Below are 24,658 nucleotides of genomic sequence, written 5' to 3' on the forward strand. Positions count from 1 at the left end.
GCTACAGCAAGTAATCATTTGCCGGGCAATTATAAATATGAAGTTTAACTTGGGTTTCAAAATTCGTCACAATACAGAAAAGGCATTGGTGAATGCGTTGATATGTAGATGTTAATGTAATGATAAGGTTTACCAGCAGGGGGCACTGTATTTAAGAAAGCTCATGAATGCCTCCAGGGGAGCACATAAAAGAAGACTGGTCTGTGGCGTGACTGGATGAATGGTGTTAATAAAATGTTTGGGGCGGTAGCTCGCAAGAGATAAATGGATGCTGTGTTATTTTTAACAAGCACTATGAAGACAAATGGTAAATGGTAAATGGCCTGTATTTGTATAGCGCTTTTCTAGTCCCTAAGGACCCCAAAGCGCTTTACACAACCTGTCATCCACCCATTCACACACACATTCACACACTGGTGATGGCAAGCTACAATGTAGCCACAGCCACCCTGGGGCGCACTGACAGAGGCGAGGCTGCCGGACACTGGCGCCACCGGGCCCTCTGACCACCACCAGTAGGCAACGGGTGAAGTGTCTTGCCCAAGGACACAACGACCAAGACTGTCCAAGCCGGGGCTCGAACCGGCAACCTTCCGATTACAAGGCGAACTCCCAACTCTTGAGCCACGATCGCCCCACAAGGATAAAAATCATCTGGCTTTTTCAGTGAGCACAGCGCAGACACGTAAGCTCTCTACAGAATGCATTGTATTTTTGAGCTCCAGTAACATTCAGAGAACACAAGCTTCAGTGGTTTTTAAATCTGTTACTGAAGGTATTCCCTTTCACCCCATCAGACACCACTGAGTGATAAGGGGATGAGGAAGTATTGCAAAAAATATTGCAGCTCAGACCCAGCTCAGACTCCAAGGCTGTGGAGTTTGTTCTACTGACTGGCTCTTCCTGTTTTCATAGTTAGGAGGGAATATAGCTGTGTAACCACACCCTTGCCTGTGTGCTGGCTGCACCTAGTTTTCTTTGTGCACACTGAGAGACTGCAGAGGCAGGGGATAGGGTTTCAATAGTGGGGCAATGGTCAGAAAGAAAATGTTTTAGTTCTTCTGCACAAATTTCTCACTGAGAATGACAGAACAGGAAACATGAAAAACACAGGACCAGAAGAAGGAGGTAGAGAAGGGGGAGGAGGTGACAACACAGACAATACCTGTGAAAACAAGAAGAGCCAGGTGGGTCAGCTTTCCTTAAAATCGTTCCAGCTGTTGTTGTGATATCATGGTGGCATGTTAGCAAAAAAAATGACCTCAAAATCGACCAACAAAAAATTCACAGTTACCTTAACCCATTTACCACGGCTGCCAACCCATTTTACATTTTCAGCTCAGTTTTTAAAACCTTACGATCTACCTACAGCCCAGCCCATTCAGCAGTAAATGAATGTGTAACCTCGTATTGTGGATGGGTTATCTTAGTTGTTCTCCAGACTTAAGTTTGATCCGTTTACAGGCTCCTGCCATGCAATTGCATTTGTCCCTTGCCATTGGTAACCGTCGGGTTAACTTTTGTCGAGTGGAAAAAAGTTAGCGTTCATCTACAGCTTTGCTGTGCTAATGTGTTTATATCATGCTAACCATTGAATGTCGCAATGTTGGCAAAGAGAGGAAGTGACGTAAGATTTGCGCATGCGGGATACCGATCGGGTAGTGACAAGCACATTATTATTATTATTTTTTAAAACTTTATTTAACAAACAATGAGTATACAACATACGAACAGATAAAGTATACAAAACAACAGAACATGAACACAAAAAGCCAAGGGTAAAAGAAAAAGATAACAATTATAAGAATACACGCAAAAATTCACATACATATATTGTTTTGAGAGCCTTTTTGTTGGTGGAGTCTGATATTGATTGTATGTACATTTCCACATCCTTAAAATAATGACAGAAATATGGTGTTTTGTTAGTAAACTTACATTTATGGATAAAAAATTTAGCTAAAAGTATTAACAAATTTATCATAAAAAAACATTTATCATACTTCTTGGGGAACTTAAAGAAACAGAACAAAACATTTTCCCATCGTAAAGAAAACTCCCTTAAAATATGGACAATAACAGACCTGCTAAATTCCTTCCAGAATCTCTGTGTAAAAGAACAGTACCAAAAGAGATGTGTCACAGTTTCTGGATGATCCCCACAGAAAGTACAATTAGTATTTATGTCCCTTTTAAATTTTACCATGTAGTGACTGGCTGGATAACATTTATGTAGAATTTTAAATGATACTTCTTTCACCTTATTTACAATCAAATATTTATGGGGGACCATCCAGACTGTCTTCCACTTGATATCTGGAACAAATCGGTTCCAATAAGATATATTATATATGGGAAAGAGACGATATCTTCTTGGAATAAACTACGTATTCTCTTATTGCTGTTACCAAGTTCCTGTGAAAAGCAGATTTTTCCTATTGGTGACTCAGCTGGATCAGGGAGAGTGACTGAGGTAGAGATCGAGCTGTCAGTGTTTTTATATAACATTAAAGTCCCTGAGGGTATGGCACCAAGCACCATTGAGAATTCCTGAACACTGATTGGAAAATTATATAGTGCAATAAAATCGTCATAAGTAAGTAGTTGTCCCTCTTTACTAACCAGCTGAGCCACCAATAGGATCCCATTTTGGATCCAAGTTTCCAGGAAAAGTGATTTATTGTTATATAAAATATCTCTGTTGTTCCAGATAAGGTATTTGTGAGGTGAGAAGTTGTGTTTATAAATGAGGGTCCACGCTAAGAGGACCTGCTTATGGAAGGATGAAAGCTTTACAGGGAGTTTCTCACCATTGTAATTACAATTTAAAATAAAATTAAAGCCACCAAAACGAGAGAAAATATGATATGGTATAAAGTTCCAGACAGAGGTAGGGTTTTTAAGAAAATGTTTAGCCCAATTAATTTTGAAAGTGTTATTTAAAGTAGAAAAGTCTAAGACGTTAAGCCCACCTGATTCGTACTTATTCATCACAACAGTTTTTCTAATATAATGCGTACGGTTTTTCCATATAAAATTAAAGAGCATATGGTCAATATCCTTACTAATTTTCTTATCCAGATGTAAGGAGAGAGCAGCATATGTTAATCGGGATATCCCTTCAGCTTTAGTAATTAACACTCTACCTTTCAAAGACAAGTCCCTTTGCAGCCACTGGTTGAACTTTTTTGACAAGCACATTATTATTTAGGGCTTTGGAGTTGACGTCACGCCGCAGTGCATTGTGGGATCGCGACACCATGACAGAAGGCCACAAATCAAAACAAATTGTGTTGGAAGCAGGACTGTCAGAACCATGCTTAAAATCAGCGCAAAAGACAAAGGGCTGTATCGCGACCGATTGCGCCCAGACGCCAAGAGATGGTACTTGGGGAAAAAAGCGTGCATTGGTAGCCCAACTTCAATAACTCTACAAACGGCGCTACTGTTTAGTTTTCTGTCTTTATTTATGTCAAAAGCTATAGCTGAGCTGTACGTTTTAATTTTTTAGAAATCCCTCAGTCAGAACGTGGTATATCATCTTTAGATTGAAACTAGCGAGCTAACTTTGAACTCCGTTAAATTTCATAAATTCTGTTATCAAGGATGCCTGGATGTTAGACCTAATTGTTACACCTCGTACAGCAACTACACTGATCATTTTATTATATGTATGTATATATATATATTTCTGTATATATTATATTATAATATATATTGAAAGCTGAGGTTATTGTGAACCGAAAAACATTCACTTATAGTATGATTTGTGACCATTTTACAGACAAAATTACCAAATAAGTCCAGGTGCCCTGTATGATACATGGGTTAAAGGGTTAAGGTTGTTTTTTCTTTTTTATTGAGTTGAAGTTAAAACTATACTTGGAAGTTTCTCCGCTTGAAGTTCCAAGTAACGGCAGTGACCCACTGCCAAACTTCTTGGAAAAACCTGTCATGCAACATCTGTGCAAGCGTGCAACTGGTGGGAGTTAAACCCAGCTTTACAGTTTTTCTTAATCTCTGTCATAGCACAGATAGATATAGATGTAGATAGATATTTGTTTTTATTGATGAGTGAGCATCAAGGGTCAATGATCCCTAATTCCCTGACCATTATTGATCACTGTTAAAAAAACTGCTTTCAGAGTTGGATCCCCAAAACCATCAAAAAAAGAGTGTGCAGCACCTTTGTAGAAGATTCTGTCAGGTACTGTGACCTCTGTCTTTTGATAGTGACATGTCTGTATTTTGAGTCAGTTCTCACAGTGATGTTTTTATCCCTCCACCTCTCTCAGTAATGGTGCATTGTGTCAGTGTGGGGCTGCGAGAAATGACCATGCCTCTGTGGCTCTTGGAGACTATTTCAGCGCTGCAATTGTGAACCACTGGGAAAGTGTGCAGCACTCCTCTGAACAACCAACTGATGCATTTGGAGAGGTGCAATTTGCAGGGGCCAGCAAGAGGCACAGCTATGTGGGTGGATTTATTTTTCTTTTTCTTTTTTTTGCACAATTCTATATCTCTAGAGCAGGGGTGGGCAACTCCAGGCCTCGAGAGCCAGTGTCCTGTTTTAGATAGCACCCTGGGTCAACACACCTGAATCAAATGATTAGATCATTAGCAGGCCTCTGAAGAACTTCAAGAAGTGTTGAGGAGATAATTTAGTAAGTTAAATCAGCTGTGTTGGATCAAGGTCACATCTAAAACCTGCAGGTCACCGGCTCTCGATGCCTGGAGTTGGCCACCCCTGCTCTAGAGCCTTAAAGTATTTGAATATGTTTGCATGTTCTAAAAAGCAATGCCTGTAAAGGTGATTGAAATAAATATCCAGACAAACCCTGAGTTGTGGTGTGCAAATGAGCAAACAAAATCTGTACTGATCAGATGTCATATTTATTTGAGCATCCTTTGTTCATTACTTTTATTACTTTCATTACTTCTTAAATCCTGTGCATTGCTGACATGTGCTTGTTCCTCTGAATCTGTCAAATCTCTAAACTTAGTTCCTGCGTCTGTCATGGAGCACTGAGCCTTTTTTTGTGTACAACATATTGACAACCCACTGGGGTCTTCCTCCACCCAACCTGGTTGTTTCTGTTGTGGGTGGAAATAGCAGGACACAGATAAAGACCTGGGTGCGGGAGATCCTCAGACAGGGACTGGTGAAAGCGTCACAAAGAACAGGTAAAAACTTTAGGCAAGGATAGATGAAAATCATCACATCAAATGCTGCTATGACAGTCTTCCTGACAAACTCATGTGTGATGTTCACCGTGTGTCTAGAATATGTGTGTGCTGTTTGCTTAGCAGAAGCTGTCATAATTTTCTCAATGACATTTAAAAAAAAAAACAAACAAACTAAAAATGTGTCTTAAGTGGACTTCCTTTATTTTTAAGACTATAAAACTATATAGGCTGTCTTGATATAGTCATATATTGAAGTACGAACTATTCAGTTCAATTTCATTTAGATGGTGCCAAATCACAACAACTGGATTTAATAGGAAGCCAATGAAGAGAAGCCAATAAAGGAGAATTATGAGCTTGTTTTTTTTTTTGTTTGTTTTGAATGATGGTTCATGTTTTTATTTTGCCTCTTGTTGTTCTATGTTTTAAACATTTACAATAGAGTTCAGAACAACACAACCAGAGACTTCAGATGCAGGGCCATGAATACTAGCACAGTGGCAGGTTTAATAAAAATTAACGCTGTCAGTCCCTCTCTCAAAACAGTAGACATATCTATCTAACAAATGATGCTGCCAGGTCTTTCTTGAACATACTCATGGTGGTTTGAGCGTGAAAAAATGTAGTCTCAGAAGATCAGTCGCCATGCTAACAACTTCTGCTGTAGTTCAAACATGCTTATGTTTACGGAATAAGGATATATCAACATCAAGCCTCAAAATACGTAAAAGGTGGTTGAAGTTTTTGAAATAAACAAGGCCAGGTCCTGATCTTTACCTGACATGGTCAAATAATACAAATGAAACTCAGCAGCAGAATTTAACTTTGGAAAAGAGCATCCAAGATTACCAACACCAAGTGGAGTGGCCAAAATCCTGTAATAAGAAAGAACGGGCATCAGTCAGCGCAGACCTGACCAAAATTGTGGGAAAACTCAGAATAACAGTGGAGAAGAAACTAGATAGGGTCATCTGATCTACTCTTATCGAGCACAAAGTTTAGGACAAACCGGCCAAGAAAAAAGAAAACATCGGTCACCTCCAATGGACGTCCATGGTTGCTATGTAAAAAAATTTCTCTGAAAACAAATGAAAGTGGTCTGAACAAAGTGAATCCTCCCAAAAACATTGCAATGTGTAGGGGGTGTGATGATATCCAAGGGAAAAGATGCCTCAAACATTCTCAACAGTCTGACTGACATGTCAGTGCAGAAGGCCGGTATACCAGGGTCTGGGGGATGATTAGAACACACATAGACCAGGTCTGATCGTATAGCATCAAACCCAGTCTGCTAAAAGGGAAGGAAAAGACCTCCATGTCTTCTTCCTGGACCTAGCCAGTGCTTTTCATTCTGTCCCCCATTTGTTACTTAAACTAGAGGAACCAGCTGAAGGAGGAAATGATGAAAGGACTTACCACTATCAGAATAACTTCTCTTTATTATATCTTTGACCCCAAATCCAAGCAGTGACTAATGCTTTCTCACACCGATTTTTAATCTGTTCCACCCAGGTGCATGGATATTAACTACAGGTCTGCGCGAAAGGCTTGGTCGGTGTGTTGGACAGGCAGTGAGAGATCATGCAGCTGCGGCATCTTCAGTCTCTCTCAATAAGGTGGTAGCGTTGGGCATTGCTCCGTGGGGCGTAGTGGAAAAACGAGAGCAGCTGGTCAACCCTCAGGTAGTACAGTTTACACATTTCTCAAAGCATTAAGAATATCTTGTTAACTTTTACTATACAATCTTTTACTGTAAATCTTGCTTAAAGATTTGATTATATTTATTTTTTTGAATGTTTTAATATTAGCTGTCCATAATCATATAATGCTTATATTTCATGGGCACTAATTTCAAATTAATAAGACTATGTGGACCTAATCTTTGAGTGCTCAAGGTCAGGTAAATGTATGCTAATTGTGATTCATCTGGATAATCTTGGGACCAAACTTTGCATCTCCAATAAAAACACACCAAAAGGATGTGCAAGTTTCAGGCCTTTAAGACACCGTGGAAACTGATCAAGGCCAGGAAGAAACACTGGAATAACTGGTTTCCTTCCTTTGCAGGGAAGCTTTCCTGCAAGGTACTATGTCCAAAACATATCACAGGACTCCTGCTCACTGGACAACAACTACCAGGCCTTCCTGCTGGTGGATGATGGGAGTGTGGGCCGCAGAGGAGGAGAGAGGAGTTTCAGAGCCAGACTGGAGGAATACATTTCCCACCAGCGCACAGGCATATTAGGTGAGAGATGGCACTATAAAATAAAATATTATTTTAAGAATTATAATACTTATTTTGACAGTGGTTGACCATTTATGAGCCTATCCTAGTTACTGTACAGGGCGTAACAGGTACACCCTGTACAGGTCACCAGTCTGTCACAAGGGCAGGGCTAGCACAAAGAGAACAATTTGGACTCACATTCACACTTTTGGGCAATTTCGAATCACCAGTTAGTCCTAACCCCACTAACTGCATGTCTTTGGACTGTGAAAGGAAACTGGAGCACCTAGAGAGAACCCATGCAAACATACAAATGCCACATAAGAAGGTCCTAGTCAAATGGTGGATTCAAACACAGGACCTTCTTACTTTAACGCAACATTGCTAACCACTGTGTTGCCAATGTTTAATCAAGTAAAAAAAAAAATCACAGGGTGCGCCATCTGTATCTTTGTTAGTTGCTGTGCCACTCTCATTAAGTTAGTAAAAACATTTTACCAAGATTGGAACGTGTTAAAAATTGTTGTATCTTTTTAAAGGAAGTGGCAGCATTGACATCCCTGTTGTTTGTATGCTGATATCAGGGGATGCAGACATGCTAAAGGTACAGTCTCTGCTTTATATGTTGACTGATAATCACAAAACATGTTGCGACTTGATATTCAAATTGTGTAAATATTTCGTTCGTGGTTTTTGTAACGCCTGTCAGAGAATGGATCTCTCTCTGAAAAACTCCATCCCCTGGCTGGTTCTGGCTGGCTCAGGAGGCTTGGCTGATTTCCTGAGTGATATCTTGGAGAACCTGTCTTCAGCTCCAGCTGTGCCGTCCTCTGGTGAAGGCAACAGTGAGGCGGGTCCCAGCGTGGATCTTAAAGACAGAGTGGCAGAACGGTTTAAGAAGCATTTTCCTTCGGAAGTACAAACCGACAAACTAGTTGAACAGGTGAGTGCTGAGGCTTTTACTTTGCAAGAGTTGGAGTAAAGATTTTCGGTAGCCCCTTTTATTACACCTCGTTAATAACTATTACATATATTATAAGTAATAACCACTTAATATCCAAGTAATATCATGGTAGCAACTGTGGTTACAGTTGAGTAATAGTTCCCTGAAATTTACATGAAAGCATAATGAACATAATAAATAACTGTGCCGTGAAAGAGGGTCTTCTAAACTCTTCTGCAAATCTAATGTATTCATATGACCATGGTATTAAAATGCCGCTTATTACATAGAAACTGCCACAGGTATTTCCTGGTAGTCATTACTATTCTTAAGGTTGTTTTAAAAGGTTATTAACTGGCTATTACAGGGTTCATTCGGGTGCTTGAAAGCTTTACAATGCTTGAATTTTAATATTGTCTTTTCAGGGTTTGAAAGTGCTTGAATTTCAGATGTGGTGCTTAAAATTGCTTGAAAGTGTAACTGTATTTTGCTGTACCTGAATAGTTTTCTTATCAGATAGAGAAATAGAATGAGTAAAATTAACATGCCTGGAGGTTGTCGTTTTAACGAATATTTGATGGAAAACGACAATGGTTGAGTTTGCATTCTCGAGTCACATGATAGCCGAGTCCTTGTAAGCAATTTTCAACTACGTGTACGTTACACATGTTAATTTTTAAAATTATTTTTATTATTTTGCTAGCTATCAAACTCGCTGGTGAAATGATTGAAATGCACTGAGTGTGATGCAATACTGCAGCGCTAATATAGCATTTAGTTATGACATGGTGATTTATGGAATATAGTGTGAACTTAGCTAACATTACTTAGTATGGAGTTACTTCCCTCAAGACAAAGCTTTAAACATTAGCCCGATACATAACTAGCCAACTTAAGGCTCAAAAGCGAAGTTATCACCAAGTAAATAGAATATTGTTTATATCTCTGTGTATTGGTGCAGCTTTTTCAGGTATTAACTCGGTGCCTTTGGCAACACCTAGGGGGAAATAATGGTAATATCATCCATTTGGGCACAAAGAATAGACACATTTTTTGTGCTACCGAAGTTCCCCGGCTTTCATTCAAAATCTGTTTATTGTGAGCACCTACACAATAAACACCATAAACATTGTAAATGGCTTCAAGCTCACGCTGAGGCCTGAAGATGACTATCAGCCACTGAGACATGAGACACATGTATGTGTTTTTGTATATAAATGTTTCACATAAGAAAGAAGCATCAATATCTGATAAGAAGAGTTAATAATTTGGGCTTGCTGTGTATTATTTTTGTGGTGTTCTTGTTTTGTTTTTTTCAACAGTAGGTGAATATCTCTAACAAGTTGATTTGTTTACATTTGCACATCTTAATTTTTGAGTGAAATGTGTGTTTTGTGTTCATACACTGCATTCATATTAGTCAACCTGTTTTAACAAAGGAGGAATAAAGGTGTTTAAGTCAACCCAGGGTGATTTCTTTTTATTTTCACATGGTCTTACTGAGGTGATGCGAAGTGAAACATGTTTTTGGTAATGTGCTGGAAAAACTTGAAAATGGACTTTGAAAGTGCTTAAAAAGACCTTGAATTTGACCCTGGAAAAAAAGACGTATGAATCCTGCATTTAATATGTTATTAAATAGAAACAGGCAGCTACCAGCAATATTGACAGGTAATTATTACACTTCTTTACATTAGCTTTATTATGTTATTAATGTGTTATTAAATAAAAACAGACAGCTTTGCATTTTGCAGCTCTGTTTTCTGCTTATTATCCAGAAACTACCAGATATATTGCCAGGTAATGACCACATGTCTGGAAGTTAGTTTTAATAGGTTATTTATATGTTATTAAGTAGAAACAGGCAGTTTTGCATTTTGCAGCTCTGTTTCCTGATCCACTACCAGAGGTAATAACAGAACTGAGCCACTTACCAAAGCAGCTCCTATATAATGATGTCAATAATTGTATAACCTTAATCTAAATTGCAATAGTGTAAGTATAGTTGTGCTGAAAATAGATAAATCTATTATTGTTGAATGTGAATCAAAAAAGTGACATCATAGGTGAAAATAAAGGAACTGTGGTCAAAGTGGAGCAAAAAGACTCTTCTGAATGGGTTTAGAGCATCAAGAAAATCTTGTTTTTATAAAAGTTCTAAAAATTGTTTGCTTTCAATCAAACATGAATAAAAACAATAAAATCATACCCCAGTATGACCAGGGAGGAATACAAAAATAGAATAAATATCAAAACCTGTATTTAAAAAATCCAGAACTGTTTGCCAACTGAAGAAGCAAAATCTCCACAAGCTCACAGCTTGCCAAAATAGCATAAAAAGTATAATAAATCCTAGTCCTAAAGTCTGGTCAAAAGTTGCAATGGGCAGGCAGCATTATCACACATGAAGAAATCTCTACCGTTTCACTCTCCAGATGCTGAACTCTGGAGGTAACCCATTTTGGCATGTGTGTTAGTTATTTATGGTTAGATTTTTTTGTTTGTTTGTTTTTTTTGCTCTGCTCTGCTTTGAAATCATTAGCCAGAAAAGTTACAGAGACTGCATAAAACTGACTGACATGAGAGATGCTTTCAAGCAGGTGCTATAACATCTGTGGAATGTACTTCATCTCCTACATCTTGTCCCTGTCATCTTGCAACTGTTTTCCAACATTCCTGTTTCCTTTTCCAGGCTTTTAGAATTTACCAGAATAGAGGTTTGATTACGGTGTACCACGGAGAGCATGAGAGTCCAAATGACTTTGACACAGTCCTGCTTAAAACACTTGTGGGAGGTATGTATAAGTAGACCATAATTATACATCATAACAGCTGCAACCCCTTTTTATCCTTAATTAAATTTTTTTGTATTTGTCTTTTTTAGCAAGTAAGCAGCGCGCATTAGTTGAGGCAAACCCTTATAGTGATGAGCTGAAGTTAGCAGTAACGTGGAACAGGGTTGACATTGCCAAGAGTGAACTCTTCAATGGCGACATCCAGTGGAAGGTGAGGAGGGGAACAGATGTGTAATATCAAGTTTGACAGATAAGTCAGTTTAAATGTGATTATTTGGCATTATAAATATTGACCTGCCTTAAAACATGATCTCCTTCCTCCAATTAAACAGTACGAAGATTTGGAAGACTCAATGACAGATGCGCTGATCAATGACAAGCCCCAGTTTGTTCGGCTTTTCACTGAAAATGGTTTGAACATTGTGGACTACTTAACCTATGGAAAGCTGGAAAGCCTCTATCGCTCTGTGCCAGATGGGAGCTTACTATATCAGCTGCTACAGCGCTGCCTAGCAGAGCGGCTGGCAATGGCGGAGCGTCACTCACCATCAGAACAACAGAATTCATCCTCAAAAGTGGCAGCAGATAACAATCAGAGCAGACCAAGGAGGGAGTTTACCCTGTTTGAGGTGAGTTTTCTAATCTAATACGAGGTTATGCTCAAGCAGATCCAGAAAGAATGTGAAACAATTCCAAAAACATATCCTTGTGCTTACTGTTCCATCCACCTGTTTCCTCAGGTGTCAGGGGTCCTGAAACACTTAATGGGTGATGCCTGCCAGCCTTTCTACTATAAAGCTTTAGGCTTACAGTCATCTTCATTCAAAAGGACAGCCATGAAGGTATTCTGAACTTTTTAGAATAAGCAGGCAGTGTACTTGTAGTGACAGTATCTCTCTTTTACATTTGACCTGATAATAGGTATTTTTATTCTTTTTTTTACTCATCCCAGCGTGCCACTAAGGTTCTGCATGGAGGTTCCAAATATCACCAGCAGCGTTGCCCCCATCCCTGGGCTTCACTCTTCCTCTGGGCTGTACTGCAGAACCGCAGTGAGATGGCCCTTTTCTTCTGGGAGATGGTATAGGCTCTGAGACAAACTTCAAGAAGTAATTTACTTGGGGGGCGGGGGAGATAATTTTTGAGCCCCCTGCTGAAGTTGTAAATTTGCTCACTTCCCAAAAAAATTAACAGTCTTTACTTTTTAGGGTGCCGCATTTTTGGGCTAAAAGGCGCACTTACAATCCCTTAATTTTCTCAAAAATCGATAGTGTGCCCTGTAATCCACTGCGCCTTATGTATGAATTCTGGTTGTTCTTACTGACCTTGAACCAATTTTATGTGGCACACGGTGCTCAAAAATCTGTCAAAAATGTTTTATTGTGACTTTGGTGCTACGAAGCTGCACCGCTTAATGGATTGTCGGAACATTACGGCTACCGTAGTCTGGAGCCTCGTGGAATAATCTGGGTTCAAACTCCGCTTCAGGTCCCAAAGTCAAACGAACACTGCAGCATCACTGAGAGTTAAAAACGGTCTAAATTCTTTCATGTTTAATAGAATGATCAGTGTTGCTGCTTTAACAGTTAAGTTTAACATTCAGACATCCATGAAAGCAGAAATTATTCAATTTAACGGAGTTAGCAATTAGCAGGAGGTTAGCTCGCTAGTTTCCACCTAAACATGATATACTGTACCATGTTCTGACTTAGACACAGCTATGTTAGCATAACATAAACCCAGCGAAGCTGGAGGAAGAACGCTAACTTTTTTCCACTCGATAAAAGTTAACGTGAGGGTTCACGATGGCTAGGGACAAATGCAATCACATGGCAGGATGCTGTAAATGGACCAAACTTCAGGCAGGAGAACAACTGAGCTAATCCATCCACAAGTTAGTTATCAATATACTGCTGCATGGGCTGGGCTGTAATTACATCTTAAGGTTTTAAAAACTGAGCTTTAAAATTATTAGCAGTAATAAAATAAAGTTTGTCCCGAACCTTCGGGAACCCTAACGTTAACTTTTATTGAGTGGAAAAAAGTTAGCGTTCATTCTCCAACTTCACTGTTTATATTATACTAACATAGCTGTGTCGCTAGCGTTCACGTAGCACATCATTATATATAGCTAGCCAAACTTCAGTAACCCTACAAATGTCACTGGTGTTTACTTTCCTGTCTTCATTTATGTCGGAAATGATAACAGAGCTGTACGTCTTAATTTGTTTCAGAAATCCCTCAGTCAGAACCTGGTATATTATATTTAGATGGAAACTAGTGAGCTAACTTCTAACTCTAACTTAATTGTTACACCTGGTAAAGCAGCAACACTGATCATCCTATTAAAGATGAAAGGATTTAGACAGTTTTTAACTCTCAGTGATGCCGCAGTGATCGTTGGACTTAGGGACCTGCAACAGAGTTTGGGACCAGGCACGGCTAATGATGTCAGACTTAAAGACTGGATAGTAACAGCTGTTGGTGCCATTATTTTTTTTTTTTTAAAAAGAAAGAAACAAAATGACTGTAATCTGTCCTTGGTATGGCTCCATGCAAAATCTACTCTATGGGTTGAAGATGATCATGAAAAGCCTAAAACTACACAGGAGGAGCTTGTTAATAATGTGAAGCCAGTTGGGATTACAATCACCAATAACACTATTGAAAAGATGCTAGGCTATTATGGATTGAACTCTTGCAGCACCTGGAAGGTTCCAGCTCAATAAGGTGCTGTATAGACCTATATTAATTTAAAAGGGAACATCTAAATGATTCAGAGAAGGCTTGGAAGAAAGTGCTGCGGTCAGATAAAATCAAAAGCCATCTGATTTGAGCTTTGTTTCGAGGAAGAAAAATGCTGTTCATTGCCCAAAGAACTACTAGTGGTGCAACGGATTGATCCGAAATCCGAACCGATCCCACTCCATGGTTCGGTACGCACGTGATCCGAAGATTTGAAAAAGAAAAAAAAAGTATGTGTATGGTGGTGTGGTGGGTCTGTCAATCAGTAGTTATGGCCAGCGCTAGCGCTAGCATTTAAGCAGCCCTTTGCTGCCCAATCCGACCGGGCTAAAGCTATTACAAAAGCTATTGGGGTGTTTAGCTGCAGATGGGAGGCCGTATTCTGTTGTGCAAAACAAGGGATTTAAACTGTGATGAACGTGCTTGAGCCACGCTATGATATCCCATTGCGCGTCCACTTCAGTGTGACAAGATCGTTCCAAGCATGTATGAGCAGGAAAAGTTTAAAGTTATGGATGAACTGTCCCAGGCATCTTCTGTTGCCCTAACTACTAATGGGTGGACCTCCAGGGCAACGGAAAGCCACGTGACCGTGACCGCTTGTTATATCACAGCGGAGTGGTAGATACAAATCCCTGTACTGCCCTATAGATTACATTGGTAAATGGCCTGCATTTGTATAGCGCTTTTCTAGTCCCTAAGGACCCCAAAGCGCTTCACACTACATTCAGTCATTCACACACACATTCACACACTGGCGATTGCAAGCTAAATTGTAGCCACAGCTGTCCTGGGGCGCACTGACAGAGGCGAGGCTGCCGGACACTGGCGCCACCACTGACCACTACCAGTAGGCAAACACGGAGTTAGTATCTTGCCCAAGGATATTTGGCACGCAGCCAGGAGGCAGCCTGGGATCGAACCACCGACCTTCTGATTAGTGGCTGACCTGCTCTGCCACCTGAGCTACAGCCACCCCTGTAGATTACAGGGGTGGCTGTATAGACATTAGATTAGATGAACCTTTATTTATCCCTCGGGTGGGTTCCTTCGGGAAATTCAGTTTCCAGTAGCACAGCACCGACAGAAGTTGCAGAATGTGAGCAGAAATATACCATATATACAAATATATAAATACAGAGTATACAAAATGGATAAATAGAATAAATAGGAATAAGAATACAAGGGTGTGGCACATTTCAAGTATTGTGAGTCTATTACACCGTTGGATATTAACAAAAACTATTGCACAGTGAAAAGACACTACAGCTTACTTGTTCCCCCCCTCCTTTGTCCCCGTTTCCCCTCTCTCTCCCCTCCAGCGAGGAGTTAAACAGTTTAATGGTGTGTGGGACAAAGGACTTTTTAAGTCTGCTGGTCCTTGACTTTGGGAGAAGCAACCTCTCACTGAACAGACTCCTCTGGTTGTTTATGTCCGTGTGCAGAGGATGGAGAGGATGCCCAGCATGGTCCACAATGTCCATATTGCACCTTAATTTGTTTTTATATAAGTGCGTGGAATGAGTCTTCTGTTGAACGTTTTTTAATAGACAAAAAGTACTTGAGTAAGTAAATGCCGAGTCAAATTTTTGTCTTTTTTTTTCTATTTTTGCTGATCCAAAAATTGATCCGATCCGTGACTTAAAACCGTGATCCGATCAGAACCGTGAGATTTTTGATCCGTTGCACCACTAATAACCACAGTTGAGCAGAGAGGAGGAAACATTATGCTTTGAGGCTGTTTTGGGGCCCTAAATGACCTCCAGCTGACCACAAACTTCATGAGGGTGGCTCCAACATACTCCAGTGGCCCCTGCACTCTTGGTTGGCAATTTGGCTTTTGCCATAGAATACCACTGGTGCCCTGCTTTTCACAGATGAGAGCAGGTGGTCTAAGGAGTCATATTTATGGAGGGATGCACAAACCTCTACAGGCTAGGCAGTAGGGTTGGGCGTTATGTAAAAAATTTCCAACCTACAATTGTCAATCAAATAATCGACAGTGTGAATTATATTCGCGCATGCACAGACTTTTTGATGGGCGGAGCAATGTAATCATGCATGGACTGATTTGCGTGCTTACAACACAGAAAAAGTCCAAACATGGGTGAACTAATTGCTAAAAAAAATATAAAGTCGCCAATTTGGGATTTCTTTGGCTTGACACCGGAAGAAAGAAGTAAACCTAATGATGTAACCAAAGCGATGTGCCGCTTGTGCAGACATAGTGTGAGCAAAGGACTCAAATACAACTAACTTGCATATGTTTTTTTTTTTCTTTTTCTGAACATAGGCTACTGCCTTTCTTTCGGTTATGTGTTTGAGTAAATGAATCTCTGAATTGGGGCGCACACTAAGGAAGGTGCATTTGCTCGCAGATGAAAGAGGGGGCTTTTAAAACAGCGCTATTATTATTATATTTTTCTGTTGACAGCTTCCATTAGCTCCATCATTATTAGCAAACTTACTCATGGGCAAGTAAATAAATAAATCGCCCTTGTAAAAACGATCTGAGCCATCGTCGATAGTTGATATATTCAGCACTTACTGCACTTACTACCTTTTAGGACTGCCACAAATGATTATTTTGATAGTCGACTAGTCACCGATTATTTTTGCGATTAGTCGACTAATCAGATCATCATCCATTGGACGTGAAACGTACAGCTTAGTGCACCAGCATGCATCTGCTCTTATATAACTATCATTAGCTTACAGCTTGAAGTTTTTAAGGTATGTGCTGACTAAAAACAAAGACAAGTTGATAGTTTATGAAATTTTAATGAAATTTGCAGATTCTCTTGGTGGCGTTTAATAAACTCAGCCGTCTGCTCTTTGCTCCCTAAAATATAACAGGACATTGGAGTAAATTTGCGACCATCCCATACTTCTGTTTAATCAGTTCTCTGTTTGATGTTTATTCAGCTGTGTGAAAACTATAACTTAACTAATCTCAGCCAAACCGATTTACTCAGGAACAAATAAAACACTGAAAAAAGCCAAACAATAACATTTTTAAATTATCTAAGTGACTTATATATCATGTTTAACCTGAGTAGCCAAAGATCGCGGGGGTCTGAAAATGATTTGCCAAGAGTTCGCTGTTCTCACCGGCTCTAGTGAGCCTTGAACCCCGGCTAGCTATCAAGCTGGTGGGTAACAGACGTCTCCGAAAACATCAGAGCGCTTTTGCAAATATGTGTTGTCTTAATAAACTGAAAATATCTTAAAAGTTTATTTTGTGATCCAGAAAGAATAATTAGAGTAATATTTAAACTAAGTAGCTGTCGCCATTGTTGGAAACTAGGCCGCGCTATGAATTCTGGGATATGCTGGGCCATGAAGGATACACCTGACCTGATTCCCTTCCGCTACAGATCGGGTAGTGACACTTTCAAATCTGGGGAAATGAAGGACGCATTTTTCGGCCGCATTTGGAAGCATCTTTGAATTTGGACAGCCTTCATCGCGATGCTGTAACGTAATCGGCCTACAAATGCGGCCTCCGAAGGATGCGGACCCTGAATTTGGACACAGCTACGATCTTGGGGACTGCTTCTTCTTCTTCTTTGGGGTGTAACGGCAGCTTACACTCTTGAATCCTACTTATTCCTGCGTCTTTCAGGATCTTGCAAAGCTTCAAACGATGCATCGACTATTTAATAAGTCGTCAACGATTTTGATAGTCGCCGTAATCATGACTAGTTGACTAATCGTGACAGCCCTACTACCTTTAGGTATTGGGATGATATCCTTGGACTCATTATCAGATGTTATGCTGGTGCAGTGGATAATATGGTGATTATAAACTGGCAGTTACTGGAGGATGAAGGAATTGATACCACTGAGTGGTCCCCATGCTAACCTAGGATCCTGTCTCCCTGGACACATTTTCTTTAAATTCAGTTAATAATTTTTATTTCCATCAAACATTTTGGCGTCCGTTCATTCCTAACACATTACTCAGTCCAAATCAATACAGATATGAGTTTTTCCCTATTGAAATCTAATGAGTTTTCAAAGTGTTCCTCTAAGAAAAACAATCAGAAAATATATAATTGCTTGCTTTCCAGGCAGGTGAGGCAGTCCTGAGTGCTCTTGGTGGCTGTAAGATACTCAGAGAACTGTCCAAACGGGAGGATGAGACTGAAACCAAACTCTCCATGAAAGAACTGGCCCAGAAGTTTGAGAACCTGGCTCATGGTGAGACAATAACTACAACTGTCTGCTACTGTTGATGTTATAATAATTAGATATTTCAAAACCATTTCACAAAGAGCCCTTTGATTTTTCCTTTTAAAAGCTTATGTAACACAATAATAACAAACCTATCTAACTCTTTGTCATGTGTCTTGTGTCTACTTTACCTCAGATATTTTCAGCTCTTGCTATCGCAGTGATGAAAACCGCTCTTTCAGCCTGCTGATTAGAAAGTCTCCTGTCTGGGGTCACAGCACCTGTCTTCAGATGGGTGTGAGCTCTGATGCTCGGCGTTTCTTCAGTAATGATGGTGTACAGGTGTGTCTTATCTTTAATTCATGTTGTTGTCATGATTTCAAAGATGAATCAGATGAATTTTACAAAGGAAATATAGCATGATATTTGTAAAATAACACAACACTTCATGTTGAGCCGGTGAGCTGCTGTTGATGGATAAGGACTGCTTTTCTGTGCTCTTCCAGTCTCTGTTGTCCCAGATCTGGTGGGGTGATATGAAGAGGAACACAGAGATCTGGAAGCTTCTGCTCGTGTTCTTCTGCCCCATCCTCTGCTACACCAACCTCATCTCTTTCAGGTAAAATTTTTAATTTAAGGTTTGTAAATTATTTTTTAATATTTTTTTAAACATTTGCCACTTTTTTCCCCGCAGGAATCAATACGATCAGCAAGAGGAAGAGAGGATGCTTTTTGAGGATGAGCTGGATCAGGACACTGACAGTCACTATGGGAACACTGTCTTCTCTTTCTCTGACATCAAGCAGCAGTAATATTTCTACCTGCACTCTACAGTATTAATCTGTAAAACATCAGTTTGTTATTTATTTGCATTAGTCTACTAATTTACTTTAAAATGTTTTTTTTAATATCTCAGTGAAGTTGACTCCGAAGGTCAAAAGAGTGATGCCATTAAAGGTGAGTCCTGTTCAAAGAGTCATCTGATTCTTGCTCCATATGCTGTCATTTTTAGTCACCTGCTTATCTATGTTTATAATCTTTGATACAGGCGTACCCCAACGACTGCCACAAAGTCCATTCACAGTGTCACGCTGGCGTCAGTTCTGGTTTGCACCGGTCACCTCATTTCTGGGCAACGTCCTGATGTACTTCCTGTTTCTCTTGCTTTTCGCCTACGTGCTGTTGGTGGATTTCAAGCCCCCACCCCCCTCAGGTCCAGCTGCCACTGAGTGTGTGTTGTACTTCTGGGTATTCACCCTCGTTTGTGAGGAGATCCGACAGGTGAGTGAAGAGAGACATCTTACTTAGAACTTTGTTCGCCAAAATGTTTAACTGTATATAATGTGAAGTGAACAACTGAATGCAGCAATATGCACTTAATTGAAATCTTTTCTTTTTAATTGCACATAGTAGAAAGAGACAATATGTGTGTCATTGGAACACAGTGGTTAACATGCTGTCGTCTCACAAGCATTAAATTGAAGATGGACACAAAAATAAATAAACAAAATTAATACGCTTCAAGGTGCATGTATAGGCAGGTATATAAAAACTATTATCATACTAAAGTATGTTGATAGTTTTTATTATTGTAGTTTTTGTTTTCTGACGATCTGTTAAGTTTATTTTTTTTCATCTTCTTCAAGACGCTGTTTTTGGGGACGACCTGGAGTCAAAGTTTCAGACTCTACATTCAGGATGTGTGGAATAAATGTGATCTCACTGCCATCAGCCTGTTCATTGTCGGACTGATTTGCAGGTATGGACAAGATATAAAAATGATATCTTAATCTTAGCTTGCTCATCAAAAACTTTTCACAACACTACATACAGTTTAGTTTGTCATTGCATGATTGTAACATTTAAGAAATCACAGTATTCGTTTTGTGGTACTTGTTTGGCTTCTTAAGTGTGTCTCAAATAATTTTTTTAATACTTAGTTTTTAGTCACTTAAATTTAAAACATTTCCTCAGTTAACAACCAAATGTTACTGGTTAATTTACAGGTTTGCCACCAGGTGGTGCTGCTGCCTCACTGATTCAGTGATGCTGTGCTTGTGTTTCAGGATGTTTCACCGGTCACATGAATTTGGCCGAGATGTCCTGTGTTTGGACTACATGGTCTTCACACTTCGCCTCATTCACATTTTTGCCATTCACAAGCAGCTGGGACCAAAACTCATCATTGTAGGAAATATGGTGAGAAAGTTACCATCAGTTGGAATTATACCAGGAATATGTGTCTAATAATACAATGTGAGCAACAACATGACAATTTCCTCCTCTTGTTTAGATGAAGGATGTCTTCTTCTTCCTCTTCTTCCTGGGCGTGTGGGTCTTGGCGTACGGAGTTGCCAATCAGGCTCTGATCTACAACTATGATCCAAATCCAAATCGCATTTTTCTGAGAGTTTTCTACATGCCATACTTGCACATCTTTGGATACGGCTCTTCCATCGAGGAAGAGATGGATGGTACAAGTGTTTGTGCAATTTGCATGAAAATAAGAAAATTGTTATTACACTGAAATCAGTTTTAAAATGCTGCTTTTTTCTACTGCAGGTTTTTAAAATTCATCACAGCAATTAGAAATTTAGTTATTTTTTTATTATTGTAACCCTTATTTTAACCTTTCTCCTTTTATCTCTATTTTGTGACAGTGGGACGGGTACTAAACTGCACAGACAATGTGACTTTGATTGAGAGCGGTGAAGAGCCGTGTAGAAATCAGGATAGTAACTGGCTGGTAGTGATTCTGCTAGTCGTATATCTCCTGGTCACCAACATCCTGCTCATCAACCTAGTCATTGCCATGTTTAGGTAAAGAACCAGTCTGTCATTATGTTTCTCTGACTGCATTCACAAACTGTGAATGGTTTGACTTGACTCAGTGGCTCTGATCTGCTTGTATCCACACAGCTACACTTTCTCTGAAGTGCAGGAAGACAGTGACACCTACTGGAAGTTCCAGCGTTACAACCTGATTGTCGAGTATCACTCCCGTCCTTCTTTGGCTCCGCCTTTCATTATCCTCTCACACATCAAAGTCTTTATCAAGAGGATCATCCACAAAGTGCCCTCTGTAAAGATCCACCACTTTGGTCAGTATTGGATCAGGAGTCTTAGTTCACAATAATACAATAAATTTATTAATTTAATAAAGCTATTGCTTTATTATATTGAAATAATAAGTGTAACAGGTGAGAAAGCCACAGTTGAATTGGAATTGGATACTTTGTTAAATATCTTCCAGTTGTTGTTGTTCACAAATGAGTTTTTATGGGTTTTTTTGATCAGTTGCTGCCATGTTATCACTAAGTTACTCACTAAAAATTGCACTGTCTAAATGAGAATGGGCTCTTTGTTTATTTGCAAACTGACCTCAGCTTAGCACCGATGTAAACAAACAGTGAGTTGAAAGGTAATCAATTCAAACCTTTGTCTTTTCTATCAGTGTTAGACTTGGAAGCAAAGGCAGCGAACAGATTATCAACATGGGAAACGATTCAGAAGGAAGACTTCCTGACTGCTCGAAACAAGATCCAGAAAAGCAGCGACTCAGAAAGGCTCAAACGGATGTCTGCAAAGTGAGCAAAGCATCCTGCTCCACTGTAGCAGCAAAATGAAATTGTGACTCCATCATTCTGAAGAATGTTTATTTTTTTGATATAGGGTAGATGATGTGCTTAAACGTCTGACTGAAAGCAAAGAGTTTGAACACAGACTACAGGCTCAGGTAAAACAGAAGCATTTTTCTGAAGCTCTGACTTTGTCATTTAATACCCTTTGACTCATTCCTCATACATATGTAGAAATGCTGTGAAAGAGCATGTCTGCACAGTCAAAGTATTTTATATAGAGATTAGGGAGTATAATGACAGAAAGATGGAACATGGGGGAAAACACCTACTATAAAGCAGAAAGGCAGTTTAAGTTGGGTTTATGCAAAGTTGTTTGCTGGCTGAGGTCAGAGATAATGTGGGTGATGGTAAGTAATGCATATTTAATATTTTGGAGAAAAAAACAGCCAATAGTTTTGGTTGCACATTAATTAGAGTGTTAGAAAGTGACAAATTGTGGTCTTGTAGAAATGAAAGGTGAGTTTTAGTTTTAGTTGGTAGTTGGATTTTGGTCACTAGATGGAGCCAGGCAAGCTGTCTCTATTTCATCTGTCTTTGAACTAAGCTAAGCTAGGCTTTGCTGCCCTCATGTGTGTCTTTGATGATGCAGTTTCCTTATTCAAGATGATTTTCTCCAGTAGGAGACAAAACACCTTTAAGCACAAAAACATTTTTACTCTCTGAGCTTTCCAATTATTAAAATAATACTTTATGTTAATGCTCAAATGGGACTACATAATATTTATTGGATATAAATACTGAAATTAAACAGATTATTTCAATCTTTTTTTGTGTTTTGTTATAGACACAAAGACAAGACATGCAATAAACCGAAAGCTTGAACACATATATATCTGCCATTATTCATTATTGATATCAATAAAAAATAAGTCATCCTTTTCTCACTTGGTTTTCATTTAGATTTAAGAATAACTATTCTATTCTGGACTTTTATGATATTCTGATATTCTGCTCTTTCTTCTCAGATGGAGCAATACTCAACTGTCCTCAACTGGGTTGTGGATACTTTAGCACAAGGAAGTACAGTCAAACCTCCTCGTGCCCTACCTGTGTTACGAGGTACTTCCCAGAACTTATGAAATCAGTTTTGCTTACAAAACAGCCTGCAAGTTGAAAAAGTCACACTGCTTTCACTTGGGTTTTATTGCAGTAAGTAAGCAGATAACATGTCATCTTCACTGCTTTAGTTTTAAAAGCGCTTACTAAATCTTTTACATTGTAGTCGGATTTTCTGTGATGTTGTCTATCAGGGGTCATATTGAGAGCACGTTAATACTTTTTTTTGCTCCGTTACACTGCAAATATGGGCCGTATTTTTATGTCTGCATTATTGTTTTCTATTTAATCAAGTTTTTATGCAGTATAATACATTTATTTTTAATATGACAACAAAGGAATTTGTTGCTGAGAGTTTGGTTAAAAAAGCCTGCCACAATTCATGTGGTATGCCTTTTGGACAAATGAGACCAAAGTATTGATATTTGGATTATTTAAATAATTTCAGAGATTTTTTTTATTAGATCATTATCTAGTTATTATGTCCTTGTAGAGAAATTCTTAGAAGTGAATGATGTATGCCTGTTTCACGTGGCTGCACTATACAAAAAAGGTTCCTTGTCTTGTCTAATTCTTGGCACAAAATCAAAGTGCAGAGTGAGCAAATACATTCCAGACAGTCAGGCCTGTCTGGTTTCATAACGTAGTAGGTAACTTGTAGGTAAGAAAAGAAACCAAGGGTAAAATCTAGGTTTCTTTCGAATTCTCGTTTTATGCAGATGACACAGTTATCTATTGTTCATCTACTTGATTAGTACAAACACTTGAATTTCTTGAGGCAGTCTTAGATGTTGTTCAGTCTCATTAAACTTACTTTGTTTCATTTTCTTTTCCCTTTCCTTCCCTTTTTGCATTACTGTGATCTGCTCCTTTTAAACATACCAGGGCAGCACCTAAAGAGGCTGTATACTGTTTGTTATTGTGCTTTATGTTTTATCACTAGTTGCGAAAATGATGTACATCACTGTTCTCTGTATGCTGCTGCTAAGTGCTCATTTCTGAATATCCCCATCTCTGTATATAATTGTTTTTTAATCTAAAAATGTCTGGTCGAGGGCACCAGTTTAGGTCACTGAGATGAGCAGGTGACCATATGCCATATGGCTGAGAGCACCTGGCCTGGGATCAAATCTGACCCGCAGCACTTTGCCACATGTCTTCCCCTTACTCTGCTTTCCTGTAACTCTTCACTGCACCTATCTAATAAAGCCAGAAAAAAAGCCATGTGTCTGTATATGTAAAAACCACAACCAGTCTACGCTTTCACAATATTATACAAATGTTTGTCTCCAGGGTCAGAATGGAGTTGTGAATAGACATTTTAAAATATCCTGTCCCCTTTGTGCTGCAGTAATCTACATAAGAAGTTCAGACTGCACAACTGATTATCAGACTCATGATGGGGGAGTTTAAGTCCATTTAAAAAAGTGTGAGAAGTGTGAGCTCTTTGGGCCAGTTTGACTGCTTTTATTACCACTCTTGTAATAATGTTTGCTTTTTGTGTTCACCTGTCTGGACTGGACTTAGCTTTTTCTTTGTGTATTTGCTGAAACTTCGTCTCCGCTCTTTGCCAGGTGTGTCTTTAAAAACAGATTTAAATCTCAATGAGATTTGAATGAATAAAGAATAATAATAAAAATACTTTTGAATGTGATCATTTTAGTAAACTTGATGAAAGAACCTATTATTTGTCATTAATAAATACATTTTAATTCTGTGCACAATGTGGGATTGTAATAGTTGGATCTACTATGCACATAAGTATCATGGATAGTGTTAAAGAAGCATGCTGGTGCTGAGTTTCAGTCTGCCATGGCTCCATTGAAGGTCACATAGTGGAACAAGCCATTGAAGGAGCCTTCACTGTAAATAGCTGCGTCACCTGTCA

The 24,658-nt window shown here is 39.2% G+C and overlaps 2 protein-coding genes across 3 annotated transcripts in view; one reads left to right on the forward strand and one right to left on the reverse strand.

Moving 5' to 3' along the window:
* The window catches only part of LOC113019255 (receptor-type tyrosine-protein phosphatase H-like), a 423,637-nt gene that overhangs the window by 204,370 nt on the left and 194,609 nt on the right, over window positions 1-24,658 (reverse strand).
* LOC113019256 (transient receptor potential cation channel subfamily M member 4-like) lies at window positions 830-23,992 on the forward strand. Of its 2 annotated transcripts, XM_026162836.1 has the most exons (28): window positions 830-1,187; window positions 4,146-4,207; window positions 4,296-4,473; window positions 5,004-5,184; window positions 6,700-6,869; window positions 7,255-7,432; window positions 7,954-8,018; window positions 8,124-8,357; window positions 11,050-11,152; window positions 11,242-11,363; window positions 11,485-11,781; window positions 11,893-11,994; window positions 12,105-12,233; window positions 17,971-18,100; window positions 18,270-18,415; window positions 18,580-18,692; window positions 18,768-18,881; window positions 18,990-19,030; window positions 19,122-19,354; window positions 19,720-19,832; window positions 20,140-20,272; window positions 20,367-20,547; window positions 20,734-20,893; window positions 20,993-21,174; window positions 21,528-21,660; window positions 21,746-21,809; window positions 22,680-22,773; window positions 23,656-23,992. In XM_026162836.1, the coding sequence occupies exons 1-28, from the start codon at window positions 1,101-1,103 to the stop codon at window positions 23,808-23,810; spliced, it is 3,900 nt and encodes a 1,299-aa protein (XP_026018621.1). In that variant the 5' UTR covers window positions 830-1,100; the 3' UTR covers window positions 23,811-23,992. The 2 variants fall into 2 exon arrangements, with proteins under 2 accessions (XP_026018621.1, XP_026018622.1); XM_026162837.1 differs by lacking the exons at window positions 830-1,187; window positions 4,146-4,207 and having other exon boundaries at window positions 4,355-4,473; window positions 5,114-5,184.

The sequence above is a fragment of the Astatotilapia calliptera genome, chromosome 3, assembly GCF_900246225.1.
Source record: "Astatotilapia calliptera chromosome 3, fAstCal1.2, whole genome shotgun sequence".
Classification (NCBI taxonomy): Eukaryota; Metazoa; Chordata; class Actinopteri; order Cichliformes; family Cichlidae; genus Astatotilapia; species Astatotilapia calliptera.

Bases quoted from the DNA above. Each gene is read 5' to 3' on its own strand.
- LOC113019256 (XM_026162836.1), top strand. From the start codon at position 1,101: ATGAAAAACACAGGACCAGAAGAAGGAGGTAGAGAAGGGGGAGGAGGT. The intron at 21,175-21,527 runs GTCAGTATTGGA...CTTTTCTATCAG, and splicing joins TGTAAAGATCCACCACTTTG to TGTTAGACTTGGAAGCAAAG. The intron at 21,810-22,679 runs GTAAAACAGAAG...CTTTCTTCTCAG, and splicing joins AACACAGACTACAGGCTCAG to ATGGAGCAATACTCAACTGT.